The sequence below is a fragment of the Octopus bimaculoides genome, chromosome 13 (genome assembly GCF_046866305.1).
Source record: "Octopus bimaculoides isolate indiv1 chromosome 13, ASM4686630v1, whole genome shotgun sequence".
Lineage (NCBI taxonomy): Eukaryota > Metazoa > Mollusca > Cephalopoda > Octopoda > Octopodidae > Octopus > Octopus bimaculoides.
In genome coordinates this window covers 84,387-97,676 of record NC_142940.1, presented here as the reverse complement: position 1 = coordinate 97,676, position 13,290 = coordinate 84,387, and the positions used below count along the sequence as shown (strand labels likewise).

Sequence of the window (13,290 nt, the reverse complement as noted above, 5' to 3'; positions counted from 1 at the left end):
AATGTACAACATGGAAAATTAAAGTTTTCTTTTAATTAAAAGAAATTAAAACTTTCTTTTAATTAGGTACACTAATCAACATTTAAGCATATCACTCTGGCCACAAAGAAATAAATATCATGAAAATAAAGTAATATTTAAAAAGTAAATTTAAAAACAAAGTGAATTGTTATACTTTTATAAAAATGGTATGGCAATAAAAACCCCTTATTGATCATTTTTGTCAATAAGGGATTTCAGTAATTCTCTTATTGACAATCCTCAGATGGAAAAGATAAAAACAAATGTAACCCTACAATACAACAAACAAACAAAAAAAAAAAAACATGCCATAGTTCTCGAGCTGTTTCCTCTTAAGGTGGAGAAGTAGGGGCTTGACCTGGAGAGACTCCTTCATCTCCAAGCTATGCACTCTGTCTAGTAATGTTACTCCAGGTGTTCTGTGGAAGAACCACATTTCGGTTGCTTGTGTTCATGATCAAATGACTCTTTTGGACATTAACCACAGAGCAGGATAGACAAAGAAACCAGACAAAACAGAGTGAGTCTGGCTCTTTTACCAGTCTCTTCACTTTTGAGGACCAAATTCTGGAGCTGGTGTGTTACTGTTTCAACACCCCCCCCCCTGCAGTTCCAGAATCCAATTCAGGCCTCCTGCTTCCTATCAATCATGAATACATCCAGAAACATTAACTTTTTCCCTTATTTCAGTGATGTTCCACTAACACGAAGAATGCACTGGGAAGACTTGATTGGAGGACCAATGCTTTTGCAACACTAATTCTCATCCCTGCCTTGCAGTGCTTGGCTGCAAACCCATTCAATGCATGCTGGATGGAGATGATGTTTTGATGAGCCAAGCAGCACCATGTCATCTGCAAATATCAGTTGACCAATCCTACACCCACCAATTGTGATACCACTTCTTCAATGGCTACAATCCAGTTCATACAAATTATGAAAAGGAGAGGTGACAACACAAACCCTTGTCAAAGTCCAACACCCATATTGAAAGGTTTTGTTTTAGTTCAATTAACCTGAGCACATACATTTGAGCATTTGTATAGGGACTTTATAACAACCAGGAATTGCTCATTAATTTCAAACACCACAAAAACCTTCCACAGCATGACCCACAGCACACAATGATATGCCTTTTTGAGGTCTATGAAGTCTTGGCAATATTCTCATGATTTCTTGAAGACCTGGAGTGAATATCTGGTAGGCCCTGCTGTGTCCAGGTTAGAAGCCACACTATTCTTCAGCTAGCTTTGGCTCAACAATTTCTCTACATCTCTTTTTCCAGATACTTAGTGTAGACTTCACCAAGGAGGGAGACTCAACCAGGAAATTCATCTATAATTAGACCAGTCTCTTGACTTTTTAAAAATTGGGATAATCACCTTGCTTTCTTGTGATTCAAACCACCTGGCATACATGAACCAGCCAGAGAATACCTTCTCTATGGTATGGCTGGATTCTAAGAAAGTTTTTAGGACTGAAGAAAGACAAGGAAAAATTGAATATGTAACAATCAAATTTCTTGTAAATTCCTAAAATTTTCTTACCTTTTGAACAATGTGTTCCTGTATAACCTAGGATACATCCTTCTAAACAAGATCCATTGAAATGTTGGCATGTTTGGTTATAACAAGTGTGGTTACATTTCTTGGAACAATCTTGCCCAAAGTAGGTACGAGGACATGCTGTAAAATGGATAAAATACATAAAAAGAAAAGTGGTTCTTTAAAATTAAGCAGAAAACAATATTTTGCTTTGTGAGAATTTAAATTTCTGCTTAATTAAAAAGGAAATCCATCATGTTAACAAATGCTTTGGTAAGAACATAAGATAATTCTTTGATTAGGAGGAGACACCATTACACATTTCTATTTCCTAATGATTAAAATTCAGAATCCAAAGATATTAGTGCATAGGTGGAGTTTATAGAAATGTTCTGCAAATTTGGTCAATTGAGAAGTGAAGAATGTTTTAGGTTTTTACATTTTCTTGTTTTTTTTTCTTTCCTTTTTCTTTTTGGGAAGTAAAGAAAATAATAAATTTGATGTTATCCTATTTAGTACCCTCAAAATGACAAAACTAATTTCTCTCTTTTGATCTCAGACAAAGACTAATGTCCTAAAAAACATTTCATTCTATTTTTTGTACACCAGCAGAAAATAATCAAATTAGATGTGAAATTCACAGAAGCAGTCTTCCAACTGTCACCCATACTCACAGGTTATTTTGAAGATTTTGAAAATGTCATTGGGTTATTGATGCCTGTATTTTTACAGTCTACCCATGACATTGAAGATAGTTCGACTACTTCATAGAAGCAGCCCTACCACCTACAGCTAAGGTTATAGAAGTGCTGCAACATTTAGAGAAGAAACCAAGAAGTAGGATTTTAACTGAAAACATAAATAATTGTGAACTGAAGAGAACTGAAGTAATTAACCTTTTTGATAGCAAACTGCCTTTGAGTAACCTTGATTCTATGATAGAAACTTCCTGTGTTAGAGTCATTCATATTTATACTCTTCATTAAAATTTCCTGTTAATTTATGTTTCAAACACAAGTGCAATAACAAATTTCTATGACTAAATTCTTTGTTATTTTAAAAATCAACTGAAATAAAAGCAGGACATTTGAGCAGAAATATGGTAACAAAACTAGTCACTTGGATTACAAACTGACAGTTGGTCACATACACAGCAAACAAAATAAGTTAAACATTTTAACAGATAAGCTGAACACAGTTCAACAAGTAAATTAAACATGGTTTATTTACTGTAGTATGACGTCAGTGACTGGAAGGGCGAGTTGACCGGAAGAAGAAAAAGGGCAGAGGGAGCCTCGATCGGGATTCGTGCCCTCTTTTCGAACGGGGTTGTGGTCACGAGAAGACGTGCCAAGCGACGGTCTAGGTTTGGGAGAAGCAGCTGCTATTCCTAGTGTTCTTTGGGTCGGGGCAAGCTTCAAGAATTGGATACCGCAAGACAGACTCGCAGTCGACGACAGGAAAACCGAGGTAAGGCGATTACATCTACTTGCACGCATACACCACATTTACCTCGTCAATTTAATACCTAATCAGGCAGTTAAAACACAGTTAAGCAGCTTAATTGAACATAACAAAGCAGGTACACCAAGCACTGTTAAAGTGTTAAATTAATTGGTGTTGGAAGGAATGTTGTTAGTGTAAAATAATTAAAACTTGATGAAAGTGAAATTTCCCAAACATCTATTTATGTTAGCAATAAGAGATTTCTCTCAACACACAGAAGAATGCTGAAGTTAGTGGTAAAATATTTAAAGAATGAAATGTTACATATGATAACTTGAAATAATCAGGTAGTAGTGAAATAAGCCCAGAGACTAATCTTATTTATGGTTTTTGACAAGAATGGAAGATAACGCCAGAGATGTATTGGTCTTAATTATGATCTCATCACCAAAACATAACTCATCACATGGATCAAAGATCAAAATGGTGCTGAATAGATTGCTTAGTAAATGTACAGTAGTTGGTGTATGAAAAAAAAAAAGCTGTTTAGAGAAATATGGATGGCATCTAAGACATAGTTTACAACCATTAAATAGAGTAAACACTAATTGTTGTTTTGTATACAATTGGTATCTCAGAGTTATTTATTCATTAAACGATTAGATTGATTTTATACAAACTAATGCAAAATCTTGCAAAGTTATTAAATGATTCTTTCATTGCTACTTCAGTAAGTACAGCAAAGTGAATGCTTTGCTGATGAGGTGATTATAAGAATGAAAGACGTATGGTATTGTCCCACCAGCCATTGACAAATATTGTTTTCTCTTCTCTACTGCAAAAATATTTTTACTTAGCTTTTTAATGTCCTCTACATTGAAGATTTTAACATAAACTACTACTACTACTACTACTACTACTACTACTACTTCTTCTTCTTCTTCTTCTTCTTCTTCTTCTTATTATTATTATTATTATTATTATTATTATTATTATTATCATTATTATTATTATTATTATTATTATTATTATTATTATTCCTCCTCCACCGCCACCATCACTTAATGTCTACTTTCCATGCTCGCATGGGTCAGATGGTTTGACATGGAGACTCCAATTGTCTGTTGTGGCATGGTTTCTATGGCTGGATGCTCTTCCTAATGCCAACCACTTTGAGGAGTGTGTTGGGTGTTTTTTTATGTGCCACTGGCATGGATGCTTATTATGTAGCACCAGCACCTGAAAGGACATGTGGGAAAGACAGTAATTTAACTATCATATTTAATATTTCCTCCATTAAAAAACGAACACTAAAACCCAATATTAACACAAAAAAGCACCCAGTACCTATTGTAAATTGGTTGGTGTTAGGACGGATATCCAGCTGTAGAAACTCTGCCAAAGCAGACACTGGAGTATGATGCAGTCCTTGGATCTATCAGATCCTATCAAACCATCCAATCTATGTCAGCATGGCACATGGGCGAGGATGATGATGACTAATTATTATATTTAACATTCCCTACATTAAATATATTAACACTAACTTATCTATTGATTTCCACACGGATGGTATTCCTGAATTATTAAAGTAGAGAAGATTGTGTCAGAAGTGAGATGAATGCAAAAAGTCAGAAATGAATTGACTGTGATCTAGCAGAAATATTGAGTGGCCAATAAAGTGAACAGACATAAGTGGTTGTGTCTTATGCATGAAATGTCCTGCATGGACATGAAATATAGTTTGAATAATAGATGAAGGGTGAAAAGTAGTCAGTGTGTAAAGGATCTGCATGAGACAAAGTAAAGAAGATTGAAAGAGAGATATTAAAAGAGGGAAGAGAGTGAGAAAGAGGGAGAAAAGAGTAGGAGAGAGAGAGAAAATGTATCAAGGCAGACAGAGGACATGTGTTTTGTACTGTAGTGACGCCTTAATAGCAGACATTCCGGAAAGCTTATCCACGCATGCGCAGGGACTGGTTCCGGAAGGAATACAGGAAGAGTGTCGTGCGTATGCGTGGTCATTGGATATTCAAGCTTCACGCCCTTATTCATTCTCTTTTCTCGTCGGCCGGCGGAGAGCTCAGACATACAAGCAGTCTGTCTCCAACATTCCAACTCTGGAGACAGCTCTTTCCAACATTCCAACTCTGGAGCTAGACAAATAACCACTCAACATCATTGACGGCGTCTCAGCAACCAAAGGGCGAAGTGCTGCCTATTTCCTCTGTAAATAAATATTGTTGTGTTGATAGTTCAGAATCTGTGTTCCGTTGTTTCTTCAAGAAATTTAATGTACGGAAGCGGGTATACACCTAATGGTGTATAACCACTTTCCTAAAGTACTTTATTGAACCCTTGGTAGTAAAACAAATAACAAAAAGCTTCAAAGAGCCAATAAGGGGGTCGGATCAGGTTTGATATGGAGCTAAAAAACGACAATATTACAAAATAAAAGGAAATAAGGAAAAAAAAAAGGAGTAATTGACAAACCTGTGATGCAAAGTGGATTTAGATAGCCAGGTTCACAACCTTTATTACAAAACCCAGTGACATGGTGACATTTTCCATCTACGCAGTGTTCACTGCATACTGTCATGCATCCACTTCCATAAAATGGATGTTCACAAGCTGAAATTATAAAAAATATTTTACCTTTTATTATTCTGTTAGGTGGAGAGAATAAAGATATTTTCGAAATATTTCGAGGGTTAACTCTGATATCTTCCTTTTGCAGCCAGTTTCTTTGGATTATAATTTCCCATAACGAACCTTAGTTTCATGGTGCACATTTGTTCATGTGTGAAGTTGTGTGGCCAAGTAGTTAGAGGTGTTGCATCCGTGACTATGAGATTGTGCGTTTGATTCTCAGATTGGCAGTGCACTGTATTCTTGAGCAAAACACTTCATTTCACATTGCTCCAGTCCCCTCAGCTGTAAATGGGTCACCCGGCAACAGAGCAGTCTTCCGGTCAGGGGTGGGTACCATTTGAAAGCTAAAATGATGTGAAGCACATTGTAACCAGCAATGTGCTTCACACCATTTGATAGTCTAGTTGATATCACAATTTATTCATGTATTTGAAATTTGCCAGATAGAAAGGAATTAAATAATTAGTTAAATCATAATAAAACAAAAATGAGTGACAATCAATATGTTTTTTTGCTTTATTCAATGGAAAGAGTTTTCTGCTAACAAAAACAAACAAGGGTTTATTTCTTCTTTGTTTGATCAACTAATAACAGTAAAGAAATAAAAGATAATTTATTTTACATTTTAATTGGATTGATCAGTGATTGATCATCTGGTGTTTTATATTCCTGGACATATCCATGAAACCAGTCTGAATTCAAACTAGATTCAGATATGTAAACCAGCAAGAAATTAGCAAAACTCACAAATAAAACTTAAAACTCAATCAAATCTGTGACCACACATTGCACACTATCATTGTCAAATGATAATGGAATGCTAGTTCAAATCTAATCTGGGACCATATGAAGGAAAAAGCCAGAACAGGTTTCTTCCTGCAGAAGAGAAACAAGGCCTCATGCATTGGTACAAAAATGGATGGGAATAATGAGTGGAGAGCTGGAAAGTGAGATGAAGATGTCAGAGTTGGCCCTGAGGAGAGGAGAAGAGAAAGTGAGGTTGGGTAGAAGCAGCAAAAGTGTATAGTGAGGGATGGTATAAAATGGAATAGAAATATGAATATACTGAAGGATGAACAAGGGTGGGATGGTACTACTACTACTACTACTACTACTACTACTACTACTACTACTACTACTACTACTAGGATTCTTCCCTGTTAGGCAAGCTGGATTTTGATTTAAAATATTTAAGATTTATAAAGCAGTCTTGGATCATAATTGAAAATATTCTGAAAGAACTTACAGGTATCACATCGTTGACCCTGGTATCCAGGATTACAATATTTCGTGCAATGTCCATGGATATGATTACATTCCTGATCAACACAAAATTTACTGCAGTTGTTTAAACATCGGAAGCCATATTTGTTATTACTGCAGGCTGCAAGAGAGAAAATACAAAAATAAGAAGAAAAAAAATTGTTTTGTTAGAGAATAGTTATTTTATTTGACAATAATCATAACATCTTTTCTATACAAATTCCCTTTAATCTGATAGGAAACAATGTTACTATTTCTATTGTTGATCTCAAGAGTGGTGAAGTTTGTTTTTACAATTTTAGTGTGGAGAATAGAGAAATGTGGTGGTGGCGGTGGTGGTGGTAGTGTTGGTGATGGTGGTGATGACAATAATATCTTCAAACTTGTTTAATCCTAAAAAAAGTGTTAACGGTCAACATGACAAAAACCAATATGCTAGCACTAATAGAGAACATTTAAGCCTTGCTTCATATAAAGCAATGAAATTGTTTGGAACTGAATACTATGGACTGCCTGCCTGTAACAGGTTTGCAGAAGGTGCAGTAGAATATCTGATGACCAGACAGAATAAGATGGTCAAGAGTAATATGTATGACTTTGAAGTCCAGGAATTGTTTGAATGGTTTATTATGTATTATAGATAGTTTGGTTAATTAGTTGAAAGGGGTGGGTGGGTGGAATGACTATAATAATTAGAATTAAAAAAAGGAGAAGATAGAAGCTTAGGGAGTTATTTCTTAGCAATAAAAGGGTTTGCCAGGCATTCAAAAATGCAGACAAAAAACGGTATGAAGCATTGTGAAAATGGTGTGATGTTGCCTGATTGTGACATGGGAAATTGAAAAGATTGGAAATGATGTGATGATGAAAGGCGGAGTAGAAAACTAGTTGAGATAAATGGCTAGGCATGAAAGATGTCAGCAGCTGAGAACCAGAGAGATGTTTGCATTGTTAAGAAACAATGAATTTGAGATGGAGAAGAGCTATCCACCAGAAAAGGAATGGCTCTTGTGGAAGACAAAGATGTGGGAAGAAGCAGTTCAGTTAAATCTCAGCAGAATGGAGCTTCTCAGGTGAAATAGCTGGGAATGTTTGGAAGACATGGCAAACCATGTGAAATGCACATTAAAACAATGTGAGAACAGTTTAGGTTTCTCTAAGAACTTACTTGAATTACAATAGTGTCCTTGATAACCTGGTATACATCCATTAATACAACGTCCATTTATGTGGTTACAGGTTTGATAAAGACAATTTGCACTGCATTTCCTAGCACACTGGTAACCATACGTATGTCGGCTACATTCTGTAAAAGGAAGAAATTTTTTTTAAATTGTGAAGAATTTGAATATTGATTTCTTACTAAAGTTAATAAATTTGTATCATTCTGTAGTTGGATGTGGGGAGACTGAACCAAAGTATTTAAACTCCACCAAATAACGACGACTTTATATAACACCACAAGCTTCCATATATTTGATCATATCTAAATATTACCATGGCTTTTAACATATAAAAAGAATACATATATAAAAAACACAGAAGGTAAAAAATATATATGCAAATAAAAATATAAATATACAGAACAGCCTATCAAGAAGGTATATATAATCAACTAAAAATTCTAAGGCGTGTAATGCGACAAAAAACCTAAATAAAATATCAATCGATTAAAAAGATGTTTTTTTATTCCCCTCAATTAATAATATGTCAAAAAAGTTCATTTCATAAAAACCATGGTAGGTTGAAGTCTAGGAGCGTAAGAGAGTTCTACAAAATCAAGTCAGACACATCTATGGCCATTTCGGGAATTCACTGCCACAGTTCGATTACAAGTTAAAGTGCATCTCGGCAATGACCCCCCACCCCCTCATCAGGATGAACAGGAATCTCAAAAATTAGTCGTTCATGGGGAGTAACATATATAAATATTTACATATGTATCAAGGGTTGAACAGAAAGAATACAACAAGGAGAAAAGTTAGATGAAAGCAGAGTAAATGGGAAAGTAGATGCAAACTAAATGGAGAGGAAATTAGATGACGACATGATACACGGAATATTTACAGCTGAGTTTTCCTCTTCAGTCAAAGACACAAAAATATCATAGCAGTTTCATGCTAATGTATGTGTGTGTGTGTGTGTGTATATATATGTATATATATATAAGTGGATGGATAGATAGAAAGACAGGTAGGTAGGTAGTTATACATGTGTAGGTGTGTCGTCATGTGTATAGTGTTTTTTATTTTCAATTATTTTTCAATCAATGGACTGCTTTCAGTGCTTTTAGAAAAGATAACTCAGACAGAGAGACGTAACTGGCACAGAACCAAATACCAAAATGGTATTTTTGTTTATTGCACTGATCTTGCCAGCTCAATCTGATATGCTCACACACACACACACACACACACACACACACACACACACACACACGATGGGTTATACATGGTTTCTATCTACCAATTTCCCAGCCAAGGCTTTAGGTAATGTAGACATAAATACATTAAAGCTAAAACAATGATTGGATGGTCAAAGATGGAATGTCTCTGATCATAAGTCTGCCCAATCTTGGCAGACAAGGGTTAACAACAATGATTAAAATATAAGAAGTTTCAATTGGATACTTACTGGCCAGACAGTGGCTATCTTTGAAACCAGGCAAACAGCCTTTTGTACAATTTCCAGTTTCATGATGACAAAGTTGGTCAATGCATGTCTCACTGCAATTTTTATTACATCCAATGCCATATGTATGGCGGTAGCAGACTAGAAAGGAGCAGAAAATATAATTGCACACAAATCTATATAATATCATCGCTTTAAGAGAAAAAAAAAAAAAAAGAAAAATCCTTTTTACAATTAATTAGTCTAAAACCAGTTTTTGATGAATTACAGCTTTTCATTAATGTATTGCATCTATGAGGTTGTTTGACTTGCTAGAAATAGAAGTAAAAAAAACTCTCAAATAACTCCTGCATCTTAAAAAAGAAAGATATTTGAGATATTGAAGTTCTGTATCTATATAAAAAGATTGGTTAGTTATATCACTGGGATACCTTTGATCAGGGTTGGCCAGGAGCTATACAACAATGATTGCAACTTGTTTTTAATGGATTACAGTTTTGAATAAGCTCCTGGCTGACAAAATTCATTTGGGTTTCTAAACAACATTTTGAAAATACTTCAAGTTTAGACGTTTTCTACATAATTTACCACTAATAAGGGGCAGGGTCACATGACTTACTGTTGTGATGTCTGCTGCTTGAGATGACTGTTAGTTTTGAGGCCTGTTTGTGGTGATATCTATCATGATCAGCACTGGATTAACCATTTAGCAAAATAAGGAAGTACTTAGGGCATCAAGGGCACCACAAAAATGAATAAGTTATTTTTTAGTGAAATAATTAAGGACCTTTAGTTAATACCATAAAAAAAAAAACAACAAACACAAAGCAGTACTTCATTTACTCCCTTGTTTTGAAATATTTAAGTAAATAGAAACTTGATTTAATTATCTGCAAAAACAGATTGTGTTGCTGTCCAATATATTTATATGCAGAACTGCACAGAAATGTAAACTTACAAGAATTAATTACTAAGATTTTAGAGCTTATAATCAACAATTTAAGACAGAAAAAACAAACAAAAAAAAAACAAAAAGTTCACTGAAGTGTCTTGAAATACGTATTATTACTTAACAAGTAAACATTGCCTACACAACTTGCTGTCCTGTTTTTAATTAGGTAATTAATTTGTTAATGATCTAATTAATTGTTTCCACAATTTTAACTGTAGTATTTTATCTCTATGAGATAGTTTAGCAATCATTTAGCACTATAAAGATAGGTTATTGTACTTGTTATCAATTATTTTTATTTTCTGACATCACTCAATATATTTTTTATTTATACACTGTTAAAAACAACGGTAAAAGTTTTGCTTGATGATGGCTAAGAAGGCAGAAACATTCAGAATTGAACCCCTAATTTGCTCAGCCAAACAATAATATTAACTGACACTTAGTGTTTTATTAATCACTAGATTTAATCCTACTGTAGCTATTTTTTATGTTAATAATATTGGGACCAAACAAACCAATCTTTTTGTTAGCATAAATATACATTCATTATAATCAAATTATTAACTATTTTACTTATGTCAAACAATTTTGTGATTAGAATGTCTAATATTTTGATTATTGAGTATTTTGAGAAACAACTGTAACTAAAATATGGTCAAGAGAGAATTAATGAAAGAATTCAAAATCTACTCTACCTCTATCACATTGATGTCCGATGTAGCCTGGTTGGCAGCCATTTGTGCAATAACCAGTTATATGATGGCAAACACTGTCAAGACAGCCAGAAGAACAGGATTGCTGACAATCTTCTCCATATTTTTTTTCTGAACATTCTACAATTTTAAAACAAATTAAAACATTTTTAATTGAATGTCAAATATTTCAAAAGTTATTCATTATTCTCTTTTTGCAAGTTGCTAATATGAGATTTATCAGAACAATGCTGAGAGCAGGAAGTTTGTTCTCAGCAAATATTGTTGCAGCATTTTAAAAAAGTATAAAAAATTCAATAAAAAAAAAAAAGATGATTAATTTTCACAATTTTTGTGTGAGTAGAGTGACATATTAAAGTAGTTATCAACCTAAAGAATTAATAATAAATTTTAAATATTTTCAATTGCTTGAAGTTGCATTTCTTTGGAACTTTCAACAATTTTAAAATAATTAAAAAACTTTTTTAGTTTAAATGAAATATTTAGAGAAATTTGTTTCTAATGGCTTTTAATCATCAAATCTTTTTCTTCTTCTCCTCCTCCTCCTTCTCTGCCGCCACACACACACACATACGCACACACATACATATATATATGCACATATATTTTCGTTTTGGGATTTGGTTTGCAAGATTCTTTATGTGAGTTCGTGTGTTGAAGTATATTCTGTTGTGTCTGGGGAGAGTCATTTTCTTATTGTGCCTTATAATTTAACACACACACTGGTAAAATTTCCACTTATTTCTTATTTTTATTTTCCTAAAATTTTCGTTGCGTCTTACAACCTTCTCAATAGTCTTGACTGTCCGTTATTTACACTGCGTTCCTTTTTGTTTGTTTGTGCGCATGTGTGTGGTTCAATGTGTGTGTGTGTGTGTGTGTGCCTATGCATGCATGCATAGGCACACACACACACTTTATCAGAAAGACGACTTACTTGTGTAACAGTTGCTGCCTTTCCACCCAGGAATACAACCACCAATACAATCACCATTAGTGGAATTACATTTTGTCAGTCTCTTGCAGTGACATTCTCTGCTGCAGTTTTCAGAAAACCAGCCACTGTTGCAATCTGAATGATCAAGAACAAATTGGAAGTGTAAGATGAAACAAGTTTACAATTACTACAATTAGGAGAGGTACGTTTATTCATTTATAACTGCAAAAACTTAATTATGTGTCTTAAAATATAGAAATAAAAATCAATTTAAAGTTTAATCTGTAAAATGAAATTATGAAAGATGACTTGAAATGAGTTTATAAAGAACAGATAAAGTGTGTGAAACTGTTGTTTGGCATCTGATTAAGTAGATCTTTGATCAAAAGCAGTCTGGCTGTAATCATCAAAGGTATAAGGAGCCATCAATTTGTCTTATTGAAGAGGGAGAATAGTTTGGCTGCTGTTTCTAGCAGATTGAATAATCTTAGACAGGTTTTCTCATTGGTTTATGTAACTGGAGTTGTTGTTGTTTAGCCTCAGATCAGCACTGTTCCAGCAGACCTATAATCAAAGGTGTTCCAGACGTGACCATCATGTCTTTTAGTTTATCAACAACCATATAATAGCGCCATCGTTTGTTCAATAGAAATTGCCTCTAATTGGTTTACTTCCTTTTGTAGAAGAATGTGGTTGTGGTGAGGTAGACAGACAGTTCAACCCTTTGCTATTTTGGTCTGGGGGAGGAGTTGTGCCTATAAACTTGAAAGGTCCACCGACAAATATGAGATTGACATGCTTAATGTTCCTCTTGAAGACTATGTTGATGACTGCATAGACAGAGATGGAATTCCAGTGGGATGTTTTCTGGTAATTAACAACTGGGAATAATGATTAGTGAAAGGTAATAGGGGTGGTGAGAGGAAGAAAGATAAATGAAGTGGGTGGAGATTGCAGGAGATCAACTTGTTCAAAAGTAGAAGGTACTATAATAGTGGCAGACAGAGCAAGAAGACTATATTTCTGGGATCAGAAGTTAAGAGAGTGTTTGTTTGATACAATTTAGGGGTTTGTTTGCATAGCAGCACCAAAAATTCCAGATGTGGCAGAACTGTCTCAGATGTGGAC

At 34.4% G+C, this 13,290-nt stretch overlaps 1 protein-coding gene across 3 annotated transcripts in view; it reads right to left on the bottom strand.

Moving 5' to 3' along the window:
- The window catches only part of LOC106882837 (receptor-type tyrosine-protein phosphatase alpha), a 60,520-nt gene that overhangs the window by 34,830 nt on the left and 12,400 nt on the right, over positions 1-13,290 (bottom strand). For all 3 annotated transcript variants that reach the window (XR_016243927.1, XM_089361319.1, XM_089361320.1), the window contains exons 5-11: positions 12,163-12,297; positions 11,208-11,345; positions 9,561-9,698; positions 8,095-8,232; positions 6,910-7,047; positions 5,505-5,642; positions 1,569-1,706 (exon numbers count right to left, since the gene is read on the bottom strand). Coding sequence is in view for 2 of the 3 variants with exons in the window: in XM_089361319.1 (XP_089217445.1) it covers positions 1,569-1,706; positions 5,505-5,642; positions 6,910-7,047; positions 8,095-8,232; positions 9,561-9,698; positions 11,208-11,345; positions 12,163-12,297 (963 nt within the window). In the remaining variant the exon portion in view is untranslated. The remainder of the gene's footprint in view (positions 1-1,568; positions 1,707-5,504; positions 5,643-6,909; positions 7,048-8,094; positions 8,233-9,560; positions 9,699-11,207; positions 11,346-12,162; positions 12,298-13,290) is intronic.